General features: G+C 36.3%; 1 protein-coding gene across 5 annotated transcripts in view; it reads left to right on the top strand.

Moving 5' to 3' along the window:
• The window catches only part of LOC144959908 (irregular chiasm C-roughest protein-like), a 328,564-nt gene extending 310,706 nt beyond the window's left edge, over positions 1–17,858 (top strand). For 4 of the 5 annotated variants that reach the window (XM_078892751.1, XM_078892752.1, XM_078892753.1 and 1 more), the window contains 8 exons: positions 103–254; positions 563–829; positions 1,458–1,608; positions 2,473–2,621; positions 3,235–3,360; positions 7,449–7,624; positions 14,038–14,153; positions 16,555–17,858. In XM_078892751.1, the coding sequence (XP_078748877.1) occupies positions 103–254; positions 563–829; positions 1,458–1,608; positions 2,473–2,621; positions 3,235–3,360; positions 7,449–7,624; positions 14,038–14,153; positions 16,555–16,699 (1,282 nt within the window). In that variant the 3' untranslated portion in view covers positions 16,700–17,858. The remainder of the gene's footprint in view (positions 1–102; positions 255–562; positions 830–1,457; positions 1,609–2,472; positions 2,622–3,234; positions 3,361–7,448; positions 7,625–14,037; positions 14,154–16,554) is intronic. The other variant, XM_078892755.1, reaches the window with a different exon arrangement.
• Positions 17,859–18,924: the final 1,066 nt, after the last annotated feature.

Genomic DNA, 18,924 nt, shown 5'->3' with positions numbered 1-18,924 from the left:
AGAAGAAGAAGAAGAATAAGAAGAAGAAGAAGAAGAAGATTTCTCTTCTATTTCATGTAATAATAATGAGCGCCTTGCTTTGTTTATCATTTTCACCCCCAGGTGGTTCCGGGACAAGGAACAGATCATTGGAGCCGAGGGGAACGTTCTCCACATCCACAACATTGACCCGTCTTACAACGGAGCGGAGATCTCCTGTGTTGGAACCAACATGGTCGGGTCAACCAGGGTGGACAAAACCTTAAACGTTGAATGTAAGTCTTAACCCTTATCAGACCTTCTAAACTTTTCATCCTGGGTGTGGTTCTTGACCTTCCATAGTGGGAAGGGAGGCCACTTACTGTGTCTTCTATACCCATATAATATCTGTTTTTCAAATTGCTTTTTTTTCATTGTCGTGAAAAGAGATTACTGGTATTATCCAAAGGGTAGCAAGCATATTGCTAGTGACCGTTTCTCGCTATAGAAACCGGGGTTAATTCCGGCTCCACGGGCCTTGTGGCTCTGAAGGACTACTTATCACCTATTCAAATTGTGTTCTCTCCCTTTTTTTACCACCCAGATGGCCCCAGAATTACCCAGATTACCTCTTGGGTTGGCACAGACATCGGGGAATCCACAGAACTGAAGTGTGAGGTGGACGGGAACCCCACGCCCAACATCATCTGGCGTCGTCAGCAGCCTGGGCGGTTCCCGCACGGGGCCCTGACGACACAGAGTGTGTATCGCATAGACCGTGTCAATATCCAGAGCTTTGGTATCTACGTGTGTATCGCCAGTGTGTCGGGATTCAGAGACGAAAGCAAGGAGGCGTTGATTCTCAAAAATGGTGAGTTTTGTTTTTGATGTAAGTACCGAGGTAGTATTGAGTAAGCTTTGATTACACTGTGGACAGCTAAGGAGATTGGGGTTCGAGTCCCATTTTGAATATGTAAACGACCAGATTTCTTGATATTTACGTACGTGTGTACTGCTAGTGTGTCGGGATTTAGGTCATCATCACAGCTTGTCACTCCAACCCCGAACCCACTCCACAGCATCTGTGGAGCAGACTCTTAGGTCATGGTCAGTGCAGCTGGGCCCATCCTGGCATTCTCTAAGGATGTGCTCCATGGTCTGCTCTGGGCACCCACATGTACAAGCTAGTCTCAGCCAGCCCATACTTTTTTCATGCCTCCAGCGTTTTTTTCCCAATTTTTGCCGTGCTGTGTTGAGTGTTACCCATTCAGTTCTGTAGGGCAGTTCTTCTCTCGGATCTTCAACGGCTTCATTTTGCATGGTGAAGAGAGCCCTTAGTTCTCAAAAATGAAGAGTTCTCTTCTTCTCACTCCTCCTTCTCCCCCTCCCCTCTTCCTCTTCCTCACCGCCTCCTCTCCTCATTATCCTCGTCCTCCTCATCATTATCATCAGCCTCATGTTCAGCGTCATCGTCTAAATGTTACTTTATTTGCATGCAGGTCCTCCCCAAGCCCAAAGCAAAAAGACACAGGAAGCGGAGGAGGGAGAGAGGGCGTCCCTTGAGTGTAAAGTGGCCTCGATCCCTCTACCTACTGACATCAAGTGGTTCAAACAAGGACGTGAGCTCATCACGGACCAACGGTCAGAAAGGTAATGAATGAACGTTTGGCGGAATCATTCCTATTTTCACTCTTCCTTTCCGCTATTCCGCTTTGTCTGTAGAATTCCGATTTTCAAAAATGATGATAATGGTAAGAAGAAGAAAAAAAGGGGGAGAGGACAGGGCTTAAAAAGGTGATATTTCATTTTAATGATTGCCAAAAGGGAGCTCCGTAGGAAAATTAATTGCACTCCATTATCGTATTTTTTTTTACTCCTTGTTCATTCCACTACCTAACACATGTGCTATATGTAGTTTTGCCATCTTTACTGGAATAGTGCTGATTTTATGTGTTTGGTGGAAAAGTTGGTGGTCATTTTGATACAGAATAATCCATTCATAAGAAATTCCTATTTTTTGTCTCAAATTCCTATATATTGATGTTATGATTCCACTTTTAGAATGTGAAGTGTCGGCAGGTCTGGTTTCAGGTGGGGAGTAAATCGGCCACTGTTACTGTTTGAAGATGTTTGGGAACAAAATTTTATAGACCCAATGAATATTCATATGGCCTTGACCGAGAGAGAAAGCGTCCCTCCCTGCACATGCGCAATCACTTAAAAAGTGAACCCTGCAAAGGAATTGGCGTTTTTTTCTTAATTCTCTTGGATTAAAAATAAATTATCGACTTATATTGATGCAGTAGTTATTTACTGTTGCTTTATCGTCGCTGTATCATCTTTATCATCGCTGTATCATCTTTATCGTCGCTGTATCATCTTTATCATCGCTGTATCATCTTTTTGGCTTTACTAGTCTTTAATAAACACATCGAAACTATTTCTTTCTTTTTTTTTTTTTAATTTTTACTTTGATTCATGACGTCACATGTCTTGCCCTCTCACCCCCACCAGATTCATGATGAAACAGCGGACGTCCCTGTACAGGGTGACCTATTACCTTATCATTAACAAGGTCAAGGCCGAGGATTTCGGCTACTATAACTGTACGGTCACCAATGGACACGGGACAGCCGTGGACAGGATTGAGCTCAAAGAAAAAGGTGAGATTATTATTATTATTATTATTATTATTATTATTATTATTATTATTATACATTTTGAAGACTATGTGGTATTGTGGTATGAAACTGGCCTTTGGATCGGAATGTCCTGGTTTCGAGCCTCGCGCGACGCATAGTTGAGTCCTTGGAAAAGGCTGTTTACTCATATTCTGTCACCGTACGTACTCAGGTGTAAAGTGAGTACCTGGCCGTTAACAGCGTTATCTCTGTCCGAAAAAAATTGTAATATCGCCTAACAGACTTCATGTCTCGTTCTACATGTTACATGTAGCTGTTGGATAGGGACCGTTTGTCGGGAAATTATTTTACCTCCATTAACTTCATCCATATGTCGCCAATGAAATCAATCTATATTTGCTTATTTGTTTTTTAGTTGTTGTTTTTTAATGTTTTGTTGTTTGTTTGTTTGTTTGTTTGTTTGTTTGTTTTTGTTCTTTTTTTTTTGTGTGTGTGTAAATAACCTAAGTGTCTGTGACAAGCATTTGCTTGAAATTGTCCTCTTTTGATTTACAAATTTCTCTCTCTATCTACCCCCCCCCCCCTCCCGCCCACCTTACGTCCCTGCTCACTCTTCTGTCCCGTCCCTCCACAGAGACCCTCCCCATCACCTTCATCATCGTCGGCATCATTCTTGGATTCGCCGCCATCATCGTCATCGTCGTCGCCTGTGTTCTCTACAGACGATTCTTTAAGAAAGATGACGTAGGAAGTGTACTAGGTTAGTAGCTCGCTATTTAAACAAGAATATTTTTTTAGCGCCCAGAGCTTATAATATTGCTTGATACGTTTCCGCTATATAAACATACACTATAATAATAATAATAATAATAATAATAATAATAATAATAATAATAATAATAATAATAATAATAATAATAATAATAATAATAATAGATCTAATAATAATAATAATGATAATAATAATAATAATAATAATAATAATAATAATAATAATAATAATAATAATAATAATAATAATAATAATTATTATTATTATTATTATTATTATTATTATTATTATTATTATTATTATTATTTTATTATTAATTATTATTATTATTATTATTATTATTATTATTATTATTATTATTATTATTATTATTATTATTATTATTATTATTATTATTATTATTATTATTATTATTATTGATATGTTCTTTTATAAAAATACGATTCTTAGTCATTAAAATTTTTTAATTCATCATTGTGGGGCTATATGGACTTGTGGTATGACACTCTCTTTCGGATCGGTCCTGGGTTCGAGCCTCGTTCGGCGCATAATTGAGTTCTTGGAAAAGACTCTTTACTCACATTCTCTCACCGTACTCAGGTGTAAAATTAGAATTAGTACCTGGACGTCAACAGCGTTGTCTCTGTCGGAAAAATAATTTGAATATCGGCTAACAGGCGTCATGTCTCGATCAACATGTTACGTGTTGCTGTTGGTCAGGGACCCATTGTAAAGCGCTTTGAGCACATTTAGTGGATATTGCCCTATATAAAAGCTCTATTTTTGTTTTAAATTCCGTTTTTGTCATCTGACTCGACCCGCCATTATTTCGTCTGGAGACAATAATTTAAAATTCTGCAATTTCAAATTATTATTTTAAAAATTTCTCCCCAAAATAATATCGTTTATTGCCTTAACAACAAACCAGATCTATACACAATTTTTGTTTGTTGTTTGATTATTGTTGGTTTAAATTTTATTTGTTTTTTTTCATTTTTAAAAAATATAATATTTGGTCTCCTCTTCGTGTTCTTTATTTTCTCTTGGATAATGTAAATGTTGCTGCTCGAAGCTCGAAGAAATAAAGAACAATGTGAAATTGAATGTAAGCTTCAATTTAATATACGAAAACAGATCAAATTGACGTTTCAGGTTTCCCCTTAATCAACAAAACAGGATGAATGAAACGCTACAGAATAATGAGATAATGTGGTAGTGGCGTTCTACGCCACATTATCCCATTCGTCTGTAGCGTTTCTTTCATCTTGTTTTGTTGATTAAGGGGAAACCTGAAACGTCAATTTTATCCGTTTTCGTATATTAAATTAAAGCTTACATTCAATTTCACATTGTTATTTATGCATTTTCTCTTTCATGTTTATGTATTTATTTCCTTCTTTTACTCGTCAAACTTTAGCTACATGACCATTAAGGCTCACGGAGCTGGAGTACATTTTTGTCTCTTGTCACGTTTAATAAACACACTGGTCATTGCGTGCTAATCTCTGGACAGGATGCTAATCTATCGCAAAGCAACTATATTGTATACCAATGTAAAATAGTTTTTAAAATTGTCATTGCACTAACTAAAACATGATGAAAAAGACCCCGACGTATACTTATTTTCAGGTCTGATGACCCGAGTTGCTATGGGCCCACATTTGTAATGGAAACAGGCACTCTCAAACCAACACAAAATCATGTCCATTACAATAATGTGAAATCAGGCCCATAATTGCGTTCGGTTATCAGACCTTCAAATATATGCACGTCGATAAAATCCTATTTTTTTCAAAGTGAAACACTAACAACAACATGGAATAGACACTTTCATAATATACTATATAATGTTGTTCATTTAATTTCTTCTATGTTGTAATCTGATTTGGTTTCCTCTTACTAGTCAAGAAGGAAAATTATATGGTGCGAGAAAAAAAAAACGGGGGAAAAAAATATAGCACTGTTTCCTGTTAGAAACGGAGATCAGGAACATTAGAAAAGTTCATCTGCAACAACAGCAAGACACAATTTAACATTTAATAAGGTTCAACAGTCGTGACGTCACTTCCCTCATTTTGACGCTTGGTAACTGGTTCTAAACTATCGAAACAATGGCGGACGCCATTATCTCCACCGCCCTATGAAATACTTCTCCGACTCGCATAAAGGTGTATCCAGAGGAGAAAAAACAGGTCATGTTTTGACTTTTATACATTCTGATCACATGACATGTGAAAAAGTTCTAGCCAGCATGAAGAATAAAAAGTTCCGATATTCTTTGTTTAGAACCAAGCTGCTCGTTGCTGGGCTGACTGATGTGACATCAGACTATTGAATCCTTTTGACGGGTCGCCCGTTACAAAGCATTAACCAATCAGAATATTTCCCGCCATTTACCCCGTTTCGTCCCCTTGACTATTTATTTCCTGTATGAAAAGGCCTGAGATATCCTTAGTACAAGTCAAACACACAAATAGGTCAGGCCCAGTTAGTGAGTATTTCTCACAATATTTTGACACACTGACTAAAGGAATTTTGTCAACATATTTATTACCTGTAAAATTGTGTACCCGCGTAATCTTCAATAATAGTGAGAAATAATAATAAGTTTGATTCTGGTTAAATATGAGATTTGCAGCTACAGACTTCTCAACTTTTCCGGTTTATTGTTGTTGTTGTTTTGTTGTTGTTTTTTTTTTCTCGCACCCGATATATGACATAGATTATTTAAACAGCAGGCTGGGGTCAGCTCGGTTGGTAGAGCACTCGCTTCAGACGCAAAGGGATCGAGATCGTTTTTTTTTTTTTTGTTTTTTTCTTCTGACCCCTCTGTCCACCCGGCAATGATTGGGTAGCTGAGTCTGTTAGTTTTGGTGGAGAGTACTTTGCGATAGACTAGCGTCCTATCCAAAGGGTAGCAAACAATTGCTATTGTCCGTTTCACGCTATAGAAGCCGGGATAAATCCGGCACCATGGGTTTAAAGGCTCCGAAGGATTGCTTATTATTAAAAATACAGTTTTACTGTTTTATATATATATATATATATATATATATTATATATATATATATATATATATATATATATATATATATATATTATATATAAACATGTGTCCATACATCAATATAGTGACAGAGGAAATCAAATAATGAAGAGTCTGTCGTTTACTCATAATATACTCCATTTTAAATTAACCCTTTTACAAGCGGAGGAGGGGAACAGTAAAAGCGATACGACACCGGGAGGTGGGGGTGGCTTCATCTTTGAATGGAGTCACTAGTCGCATCTCTTTTTATTTACAGCATCTCTCACGATTGTGAAATGCACTGAATTCGCTGTCAATGAGTTTTTAAGATAATTAAATATTATTTATTGTATGATACGGTGACAAAATAGTAGTAAGATTTTATTTTAAAGTTTCGTTCCGCGTGAAAGGGTTAAATTTGCATATTGTACAATGCCTTGTTTCATTTCCTGTGATGTTGTTATTATACTTATTGCTACTTGCATGCGCACAAAAATATCCTCCTCTCTCTCTCTCTTTTCTCCTCCTCCTCCTCCACTCCCCCACCCCTGGCCCATCCCAATCCATATTCCCTTAACACCCGAAAAATGAATTTTAAAATTTTAATACGATTTTCATTTTCCTACTGCAATTGGCATTTCATTTAATTATTAAATATCAATAATCCTATGTTTATTTCACATAATTTTAAAACGCTCTTAACACATTGATACTGTAAACTAAAATTATTATTTTTTTTGTTGTTGTTTTTTTTTAACCACCCGCTTATCTATCTCCCTTTCATAAAAACAAAAATTAAATAAAATGATACCATTTTCTCACGTTCCACAACTTCCTATAAACCAATCACCCCCCCCCCCTACCCCTTCCCCCATATTATTTTTGCATCGTCCATCACTGCTTGTGTAACAAAATAAATATTCATAACCCCCATTTCTCTTATTTAACCTGCCTAAAACTGAATAAAACAAAAACCCTTCCCCCTGACCCCTGACCCCCTCTAACCCCGTGAACCTTGAACCCTTGATGAACCCTACAACTGATGCAGACACTCCCGATACTGCTACCACCAAAACAGGTTCCTACACGGACACAGACAGTTCCTCAGACAAGAAGATCCGAAAGGACGCCGATTCGCCGAGCACGTTGATGGGACAACTCCGTCAGGGCTACACCAAGGATTCTTACAGATTTTCTGCTGATTATGACGATATGCCATATAAGGTAAGATTTTTATTATTTATTTTTTGTATGTTTGTATATCTGTTTAACCGTCTACTTACCAACCATAGGAAAATCGTCCCATTCGTTACGATACAACCAACATTTTTCTCATTCAAATTTCTTTTGTACCTACATCATAAAATTTAAAGGAGAGGGTTAAGTGTAAAACTTTGTTTCATATTTTGATAAGAGATTGCAATTTGGAAGCAGAAGACGTTTAAGTCATCACTTTCCTCTCTTCCGGTTCAAAACTCATTTGAATTGTGCAAATTGCACTAGTTATTGAATAACTAGTCCTAGTTATGTATAAGTGTTGTGTACACGTCACAGGGAGTTGTCCCACGTTTTATTTTGTGTGGATCGTGTTTGGGGGGCTGGGAACTATTAGGGGCTGGGATGACAGTTGGTAGAGCACACGCAAAGGGACCAAGATCGATCCCGGGTGCAGTCGAGACCCAGCAATGAATGGGTAGCTGAGACTTAGATTTGGCAGAAAGTACTTTGCCATAGACTAGCTTCCTATCCAAAGGATAGCAAGCAATTGCTATTGTCCGTTTCACGCTATAAAAACCGGGATAAACTCCAGCTCCATGAGCTCCATGGCTCTGACAGAGTGGATAAGCAGATTTTGTACTCAACACCCTGACCCCGGTTCGAGCTCTCCTGTCAGGATCTCGGGGTTTTTTTTTTCTTCTTTCTTAGTCTTCTTTGGTCAATGAACTCGGCTTCTTTTCGCGCTGCCCATCATCTGCCAAAGCCAAGGTCATTGGGGTCCTTTATCGATATCAGAAATCCGGATTTCCCATGGGAATGATCAAAGGGATCTTTCCCTCTCTCGGGACGTGAACACGTAGATGTCGTTTCGATGTTTTCTAGATTATAGACCTGTAAAGATGAAGTAAATAAGGTAAATAATTATGGGGAATTGTGACTCAGCGGTACGGTCTTTGCTTCGTACCCGAAAGGTACCAAGTTCGATCACCCGCCGCTGCGCTGTGTGGCCATGAGCAAGTCACTTCACCCTAGCTCAATTTGCGGCTCTGCACAGCGGCTGACGCCTTGGTTATTCCAGACTTCCCTTAAATAGACCCTAGAGACAAATTTCGCCCGTGGGATGAATAAAGGGAATTTTAGTTTTATTTTAAAAAAATTAATTCAGGATTCAAAGTTTGGAATTCTCTATCCAAAATTGTAAAGGATGTGCCAACATTCCCATTTTAACACCATCTTGATTGAAATATCATTTATTTGATTATAAATGTCTTGCATAGAGCCTTTTATTGTATTGTACTACTTGGTTTTATTTGTATATGTCAATTAATAATATGTGTGTTATTAGAATATTGTAACAAAGGTTTGATTTAATGCCATATTATTATTATTGCCAATGCAAAGCGCATTGAGCACGACCTCGTCATGTAGAAATAATGTAGATTATTGTAAGCCCATTTCGCTGTCAATATAATTATATCTATCTTTCATCTGAATCTCTCACTTCGTCTGAATATCCCATCCAAATTCTTGTAGACCACCGTAGCGGCCACTACCAACTCCACCATCACCTCCACTGCTGCTGAACCAACCCATAAAGAATCGTCCTCGCTTCTTGCATGGGCTACTAACTGCCGGAAATGGAGAAAGGTTCCCTTCTTCTTCTATCTATCTATCTATCTAGTCTTCTTACATGTCCTTACAGAGACAACGTCTACATAGCATTTCGCAACTGAGGAAATCTATCGTTATTATAAAATAAAAATATAAACAATAAACTGATATTGATGAAAAGAACACAGTGATAGATACACCCGTTATTAAATCGTTTCTCAGCGATCTTTGTGTCTGAGTTACCGAACCGTGAAGTCAGTGATTTCACGGCGGGTAATCTTAATCTTGGGTGCATTAATTCCTTATTATTGTTCATTCTTTGCAACACATCACTGTGAACTTTTTATCAAAATAAGTTTATGTTATATTTTCATTTCATAAAAGTATGTATATAATAACATTTTGAAAAGTGATTTCTTGAATATAATAAGTGATATCTCATTAACCAAACGATAGATTTCCTCAGCTGAGACGCATGCGCAATGCTATGTTGACGTTCTCTCTGTAAGGGCATGCATTCTTCATCTTCTTCCCCCTGGCATCTACCCGCTTCCCCCGTTCAATACGTCATCTGTGTCACCAATTTGGAGCCTCCACAACTCGTGTTTCCCCGCCCTTCGTCTACATATACCTGTCATTGTTGGGCAGACATGCGCACTCAATTTGTTTTGGTTTCTGCCAATTTTTAGTTTCCATTTCATTCGAGTTGTATTCTGTCCTCTCATGGTCCCCAATATATTATGGTTCTCTCTCTTTCGTCTCTATTCCTTCTTCATTGTTCTTCTTGCATTCTCCTATCTTTGTTCTTGTTCTTCAATTTGTCTTTCCTTCATTCGTCTTATTCTTCCTCTCTGCTTCTCTCTATTTTCTTCTTCTTCTTCTTCTTCTTCTCTTCTTCTTCTCTTCTTCTCTTCTTCTTCTTCTTCTCTTCTTCTTCTTCTTCTTCTTCTCTCTTCTTCTTCTTCTTCTTCTTTCTCTCTCTTCTCTCTTCTTCTTCTTCTCTCTCTTCTTCTTCTTCTCTTCTTCCTCTTCTTCTTCTTCTTCTTCTTCTCTTCTTCTTTCTTCTTCTTCTTCTTCTTTCTCTTCTTCTTCTTCTTCTTTCTCTTCTTCTTTTCTTCTTCTTCTTTCTTCTTCTTCTTCTTCTTCTTCTTCTTCTTCTTCTTCTTCTTCTTCTTCTTCTTCTTCTTCTTCTTCTTCTTCTTCTTCTTCTTCTTCTTCTTCTTCTTCTTCTTCTTCTTTCTTCTTCTCTTCTTCTTCTTCTTCTTCTTCTTCCTTCTTCTTCTTCTTCTTCTTCTTCTTTCTTCTTCTTCTCTTCTTCTTCTTCTTCTCTTCTTCTTCTTTCTTCTTCTTCCTTTCTTCTTCTTCTTCTTCTTCTTCTTCTTCTTCTTCTTCTTCTTCTTCTTCTTCTTCTTCTTCTTCTTCTTCTTCTTCTTCTTCTTCTTCTTCTTCTTCTTCTCTTCTTCTTCTTCTTTCTTCTTCTTCTTCTTCTTCTTCTTCTTCTTCTTCTTCTTCTTCTTCCTTCTTCTTCTTCTTCTTCTTCTTCTTCTTCTTTCTTCTTCTTCTTTCTTCTTCTTCTTCTTCTTCTTCTTCTTCTTCTTCTTCTTCTTCTTCTTCTTCTTCTTCTTCTTCTTCTTCTTTCTTCTTCTTCTTCTTCTTCTTCTCTTCTTCTTCTTCTTCTTCTTCTTCTTCTTCTTTCTTCTTCTCTTCTTCTTCTTTCTTCTTCTTCTTTCTCTTTCTTCTTTCTTCTTCTTCTTCTTCTTCTTCTTCTTCTTCTCTTTCTTCTTCTTCTTCTTCTTCTTCTTCTCTTCTTCTTCTTTCTTCTTTCTTCTTCTTCTTCTTCTTCTTCTTCTTCTTCTTCTTCTTCTTCTTTTCTTCTCTCTTCTTCTTCTTTCTTCTTCTTCTTCTCTCTCTTCTTCTTCTTTCTTCTTTCTTCTTCTTCTTCTTCTTCTCTTCTTCTTCTTCTTCTTCTTCTTCTTCTTCTCTTCTTCTTCTTCTTCTTCTCTTCTTCTTCTTCTTCTTCTTCTTCTTCTTCTTCTTCTTCTTCTTCTTCTTCTTTCTTCTTCTTCTTTCTTCTTCTTCTTCTTCTTCTTCTTCTTCTTCTTCTTCTTCTTCTTCTTCTTCTTCTTCTTCTTCTCTCTTCTTCTTCTTCTTCTTCTTCTTCTTCTTCTTTCTTCTTCTTCTTCTTCTTCTTCTTCTTCTTCTTTTCTTCTTCTTCTTCTTCTTCTTCTTCTTCTTCTTCTTCTTTCTTCTTCTCTTCTTCTTTCTTCTCTTCTTTCTTCTTCTTCTTCTTCTTCTTCTTCTTCTTCTTCTTCTTCTTTCTTCTTTTCTTCTTCTCTCTTCTTCTTCTTCTTCTTCTTCTTCTTCTTCTTCTTCTTCTTCTCTTCTTCTTCTTCTTCTCTCTTCTTCTTCTTCTTCTTCTTCTTCTTCTTCTTCTTCTTCTTCTTCTTCTTCTTCTTCTTCTTCTTCTTCTCTCTTCTTTCTTCTTCTTCTTCTTTCTTCTTCTTCTCTCTTCTTCTTCTTCTTCTTCTTCTTCTTCTTCTTCTTCTTCTTCTTCTTCTTCTTCTTCTTTCTTCTTCTTCTTCTTCTTCTTCTTCTTCTCTTCTTCTTTCTTCTTCTTCTTCTTCTTCTTCTTCTTCTTCTTCTTCTTTCTTCTTCTTCTTCTTCTTCTTCTCTTCTTCTTTCTTCTTCTTCTTCTTCTTCTTCTTCTTCTTCTTCTTCTTCTTCTTCTTCTTCTTCTTCTTTACCAGCCACCCTGTTCATTACGTCATCTGTGTCACCAATTTGGAGCCTCCACAACTCGTGTTTCCCCTTCGTCTACACACACACACACACACACACACACGTCATTGTTGGGCAGACATGGGCACTCAATTTGTTTTGGTTTCTGCCAATTTTTAATTTCCATTTCATTCGAGTTGTATTTTGTCCTCTCAATGGTTTCCATCGATATATTTATTTCTTGCTAATATCAGTTGTATATTATGCTTTATGAAATGTATTACCTCAGTTCAGCAACACGTTGTTCATTTCATGATTCTATATAATAATATGTAACATCGTCATACCCCATTCATTTTTTTCGCTTAAAATTCAAACCGTCGTATACTTATTTACAGGTCTGATAACCCAAATTGTTATGGCTTCACTGTTGCAATAGAAACATATGTACTATCAAACCAATTCAAATACTGCGACTTTGTGGCCAATGGGAGCGACCTATATTCATGTTTTCGTTCAATCACATGATTTGTTGCTGTCCAACGATTGGACATATCTGTACAAATGTAAACACGCTGCTTTGTTTATGAAAGTTGTAAACATACCCATGTGTCAAGCTGAACACAATGACCAATCGTGATGTTAGATAGTTCAAAATATGTGAACACTTTTCACTATGTAGGTCACTTTGAGCACATATTCCAATGTGACCAATGACCTCGAGCACATGGACAGTTAATAGATCATGCCCATTCAAATCTCACCAACATTTTACGCATAGGCTGCAAACTGAGTGAATTCAATTTCCTTTCACTCGTTGTAGTTGCCGAATCGTACAAGAATCGAACTCGAACGGAGTTTCTTTGTAATTGTTTTTAGAACACATTTGGATGATCTGTTCTCACTATAGATAGTTCGAAGTTGACGTCACTCAGGTCTTTGTTATTGTTTTTTTGCCATCCGCCATTATGACTACTTCTCAATAAACTGTATTAACAAGACAAAAACGTTCATGGTTACACACGGTTTTGTGTGTTGGTCCTTGATACTTCCGGATGGCAATGTTGTGAGCTTCTTAGCCAAGCGCATACTATCTATATAGATGTTTGTCTAGTAATATAAAAGTTTTACGTTTAAGCGTAGTTTCGTTTGTTTGTGGTGAGTAAATTACAGAAATGTATAGCGTCTATGACACACTAATTATTGACGAAGAGGAGAGGAAATGGAATGCACTCAGTTTACAGCCGTAGACGACGGCTTGCATTTTGTATGGTAAGAGTTGAATTCGAATTTTGAAACGATAGCTCACCAATTTAAAGAAGCAAGGGAAGACAATCCGACAAGCATCATTCTTATCCCCTCTCCCCTTCCTTTCCTTCAATTGTTTGATTGTTTAATACGTCTTCAAAGTACAGAAATCCTTTCTGCCTGTTTGTTATTATTGTTATTATTTTTTAAAATCGTTTTTATTACTGAATATTATTATTTTATCCCAAAGTTCACAACACCTTTTTTCACAGCGCACATAAATAATTAATAGATAAATAAATGAATGAATGAATACATAGATAAATAAATAAATAACTTCCCAACTCACGCCCTCTCTTCTTTTTTTTCCCCTCCCCTGATGTGGAATTCCAAACCGCCAAACACATTTGGAGTTTATTTGCCAACAACCACCGCTGTGTGTTCTTTTGTGTTGATTTTAAGCAGAAGTTGAAATTAAAAATATTGAATTTATACGGATCCCACTGTTATTTCATTTGTAGATTACGCGTTTTAAAAATAAGCCACTTTAATGGCCGTAGTCGCTAATTTACACTCATTCAATTGTCTTCATTAAAAACACCCATCCCTGCTCAATATGTGTTAAGAAACTTTGTAGACTATGTGTTGTAATCTTCCTACAAATTTTGTCATGGAAAATTTCCCAAATTATACTGTGTTTATAACTTCAAAAGCAAACATCAAAACCATTTCGACATTAAATTAAACAAACAAATCTTTTTTTTTTTAAATCTAAACCAACCAACAAAATCTATGAGTTTCTTTGATACTAACCTGTGTCCTTGACCTTTTTTCCATTCCAGGAACACGTCAATGGAAATAACAACGGCTACCGGTATATCGATACCAGCGACACGTACTCGGATCAGAATATTTACGACGGCGAGTACATCCGAAGTGACTTGGGCCACACAGATAGGTATGCCGAGTGAGTTGGGGTTTTGTTTTATTTACATGTTGTTTGTATGGATGTTTTTAATAATAATAATAATAATAATAATAATAATAATAATAATAATAATAATAATAATAATAATAATAATAATAATAATAATAATAATAATAATAATAATAATAATAACAATAATAATACTAATAATGAAATTTATTTATATTGTGACCAATCCTCTATACAATAAAGCTCTAGGCGCATAACAATAACTTCAATCCATTCAAATGTTACCCCCCCCCCTCTCTCTCTCTCTCTCTCTCTCTCTCTCTCTCTCTCTCTCTCTGTCTGTCTCTCTATCTATCTATCTATCTATCTATCTATCTATCTATCTATCTATCTATCTATCTATCTATCTATCTATCTATCTATCTATCTATCTATCTATCTATCTATCTATCTATCTATTTACCTATCTATTTCTTTCTCTCTATCTCTCTATATTGTTTGTAAAAGGGATGCCACTTTTTTCTTGGTCATCCAGAAATTTCTGAGGTACGAATTTACTTATACACATGATGTTCCTGGATAGACAAAACGGACATTTTGTGTTTCTAATGATTTCTTTCAGTCTTTAACTCACTCATTCCTCGAGATTTTTGCTACATTTCAGAATTGAAAAAAAAATGAATTAAAAATGAGCATGTACATATATTCAACTATCATTAACATGCAAAAACCAAAAAAAAATAACTTTGATACTACGCCTTTAATACTTTGTCACAGAAAAATGTAATAAATAGACATGGGGTAAAAGTAACCAGGGTAAACTACGGATATAGTCGGTGTTAGGGTTGAGTGAGTTAATGCAGTTATCATTGTTGTGTTTGTAGCTTGAAGAAATAAATAACAATGGTCCAATGGAATGGAAGCTGAACTATTGATAAGTGATACAGATAGTGTGGACGTTTCGGGTTTCCCCTTTTGTCATCAAAACAAGAAAGCATGAAACACTAAAGACGAATGAGAAATGAAAGGGTTGACATAGGGGAAACCCGAAATCGTCCACATGATCTGTCTTCGTTAATTATATTGAAGTTCTCATTCCATTTGATTATTCTTATTCATTTCTAAGTGTTTGCATGAGTAAATAGTTGCAAATTACACTTCCGTCATGTCTCGTTCTACTTGTTACGTGTTGCTGTTGTTGAGAGTCCCTTTGTAAAGCGCTTTGAGCACGTTTAGTGGATATTGCGCTGTTTAAAAAATCTCAATCTCAATTGGTGTAACATTTAGATAGAGACAATGAAAGTAAACATTAGATTTAAAGCAGCAAAGCTTTATATTTCTAGAATACTAAAAACGACACATCTGTAATTTCATGATCTTTCTCACAGGTTAAAAACAGTGTTACGACTCTATTAGGGGCAGCGTGGCTCAGCGGTATGGTACTTGCTTCGTATCCGAAAGGTACCGAATTCGATCACCCGCTGCTACGCTGTGTGTCCTTGACCAATTTACCTCGCCCGACCTCAATTTGCGGCGCTGTACTGCGGCTAGCGCCTGGGGTTTTTTTTTGTCTTCCCTTGGAATAGACCCTAGAGATAAATTTCCCCAATGGGATAAATAAAGGGAATTTTATTTTTTAATATTAAAAAAATAAAATAAATAGCTATATTGTTTTGATGTAGCATAATGCATTTACTAATCTTTAACCGTAGTTGTTGAGGCGAATTGTAAATGACCGTTTTTCATTTAGTGTATGTTAGTGTTACTATCAACATGTTCTATCTACCTTTTATAGCCATGTTTTTCGTTTTTAAAAAACGAGATAGATAGATATCTATGAGATTGAAATCTGCAGATAATATGTTTCAACGCTTTAGGTCTCATCAGTGCAGCTTGGCATAATATTATGCTTTTATAAACAAAGAAAAATTATACATGGCCAAGAGGGCTCGAACTATGAATGTTGTGAGATTTTTATATGTGCGATGAATAAAGCTAAATGTATTCAATTTAGAGTGCTTTTCGGGGACTAAGTTGCGCTAGGGCAAAGGAGCGTTTGAATACAATCGACAGACTGTACTTTGTAAAGCGCTTTGAGCACGTTTAGTGGATTTTGCGCTTTATAAAAGCTCATTTTCTTTTCTTTTTAATGTTTAAAAGATTTTTGTTTTGTTTTGTTTTTTTTTGTTGTTGGTTTTTTGTTTTTTGTTTTTACTAATTTGATGTACTAAGTCTTATCAGTACATATATCTTTTTGTCCATCAATACATCCAGCTATCTTGTATGTTTTCTTTTCATTCATTCGTTCATCCATTCATTCATTCATTCATTCATTCATTCCAGTATTCATTCATTAATTCATTCCATTATTCATTCATTCATTCAATCACTCATTCATTTCCATTTGTTCCGACCTTACCAGAATCGTCCCACTGTACAGTCCGACAGCAGGATACAACCTTAGCAGTTTCAGGGGAAATAACTACGATAATGGCACACCGCCTCCAACCATGACACGATTAACGCCCTTACATATGAGTAATTCCAAGCTCGCCACAGACGTGTAAGATAAGAATACAAACTATTAATCGTAAGAAGGAAGAGGAAGAAACGGGAGATACAAGAACTACAACAAGAGACGAGAGAGGAAGTTTAAAAGACATTATTATGTGCATAAATTATGTAAAATTCTACAACCTATCAAAAAGGAGAATCCATCTGATTTCCAACGTTGTACTGACTACTGAACTGTAATCTGTCCATTAATTATTGTTATGTGAAATGTATAAATTATTACAACTCTAAAACAAGCTACGATATACGATAAATATTTTTTCTTCAATTTTGGCATTTTTTTTTTCAATTATGCCTTTTTTTTTGGACATGTAATCTTTTTGACACCTTTAAAAAAAAAACAAAAAACAAAACGTTAAGTGGGTAATTCCACTACGTACAAAAATGGTATTTTTTGTTTGTTTTTTGTTTAATTGATTAATCAAAATTTATTATATATGACACCCCCCCAACCCCACACACACACACTCACTACTTGTCAAAAAGTCAAAGTCGAATACTTTCTTTGAAGTTTCAGCTTGAAGACTTCTGAAACATTTTGATCCATCAGGTGTACGGGATAAAAGATAACTGTTGACAAGGAAACTCACTGGTTTTTGGGGGGTTTTTTCTTTTTCTTCTTGGTTGTTTTTTATTTTGTTGTTGTTTTTAGTTGTTAGAACACAGTGATTTAGTTAGTTTTTATTTTTAATACGTTAAGATCCAGTATTTTATAAATCTAGGTGCACAAATTAGTAGGTCTGATTACCGGAACGAAATTATGGGCCTGATTTAACATTGCTGTTGTTGTCATGGACGACGTTTGCGTCGGTCTGAGAGTATTTCCATAACAACGATGAGACCATTACACTTTGGGCTATCTGACCTGCAAATAAGTACACGTTGGTATAAATGTATCTCACAGCAATACACTGTATTCATCTAAATTTATGATTATTTGTCATAGTTGAAATTGTGACCCCCTTTGTCGATTTTGTGTTCTATATTTAGATTGTTCTTGGTAAACATTGGATTTTGTTGTTATTTTTATTCTCTTGAACATGAAGTAGGAACAGTTGTTAAATGAACAAAAGTCTGAGTAATAGGAAGAGTACGAGAGAGAGAGAGAGAGAGAGAGAGAGAGAGAGAGGGAGAGAGAGAGAGAGAGAGAGAGAAGAGAGAGAGAGAAAGAGAGAGAGAGAGAGAGAGAGAGAAAGAGGAGAGAGAGAGAGAGAGAGAGAGAGAGAGAGAGAGAGAGAGAGAGAGATCATGCATACTATTTCATTGAAATGACCAGTTGTGATTTTGTTGTGAATCAACCTTGATACATAATGATAATAATGACGATAATATTAACATGTTCTACACACGTGTCATATTCTCACTAAATTCATTGATGCCAACTGATGTGTCAGCTTTTTATCAAATCTACTACACAGTGTGCTCCATCCACTTTATCGCAATTCACTCCCTCAGGTATTTGAACAGTGTGTCGATTAATGATTAACATTAACGGAATGTTTGTATAACCAGCGGTATATATAGCTCAGTTGGTAGAGCACTCACTTCACATACAAATGGTGAAGTTGAGATTTTTTTTTCGGACCTTCCTGTCTACCCAGAAGAGACTGGGTCTGTCTGTTCTGACGGAAAGTACTTTGTGATAAGACGAGTGTCCTCTTTGAAGGATAGATGTTTAATTGAGAAAAGTGAGTGGAGCAGGCACTGATGTTGATAAAGACAAGCAATGAAGTGAGTAGGAAAGTGCCACTGGGTGGGGTTCCCTACCTCCACAGTGGGCAGGGAGGTACTTACCGTGCCTTCTATCCCCTTATATCTGTTTTCCAACATGCTTTCTGTCTTTGTCTTGGTAGGAGATTGCTTGGTTTTGTCCCGACCTTCGCTGGGAGGGAAACAGTCAAATGCATAGTTATTGTTTTGGGAGATGATATTTTTTTTCCTTGTAAATCATCTCTCTGTTATGTATTATTATATTTGTTATTTTTAATGTATAATGAAATGTAAGCATTTGAGTGTATTCCTCTTTGGTGGATCTTGTGCTTGTGTCTGGGTGAGACTTATAGGTGATATCAGACTAAGTACATTGATGGTATGCTCTTGGAATCTACATCTGATCCCAATTTGTTCCCAATTCCCCTTTGTCTTACTCTCTCTTGGGTGCTTTAATTGTAATTCTAGAACTTTCGACTATCCCATTTTCTTCCTTTTTACTGGCGCT

Source organism: Berghia stephanieae, chromosome 14 (genome assembly GCF_034508935.2).
Source record: "Berghia stephanieae isolate SIO BIC M18660-M18661 chromosome 14, UCSD_Bste_1.3, whole genome shotgun sequence".
Taxonomy (NCBI): Eukaryota; Metazoa; Mollusca; class Gastropoda; order Nudibranchia; family Aeolidiidae; genus Berghia; species Berghia stephanieae.
Note: the sequence above shows the minus strand (reverse complement) of the source record. Positions and strands in the feature narration are given on the sequence as shown.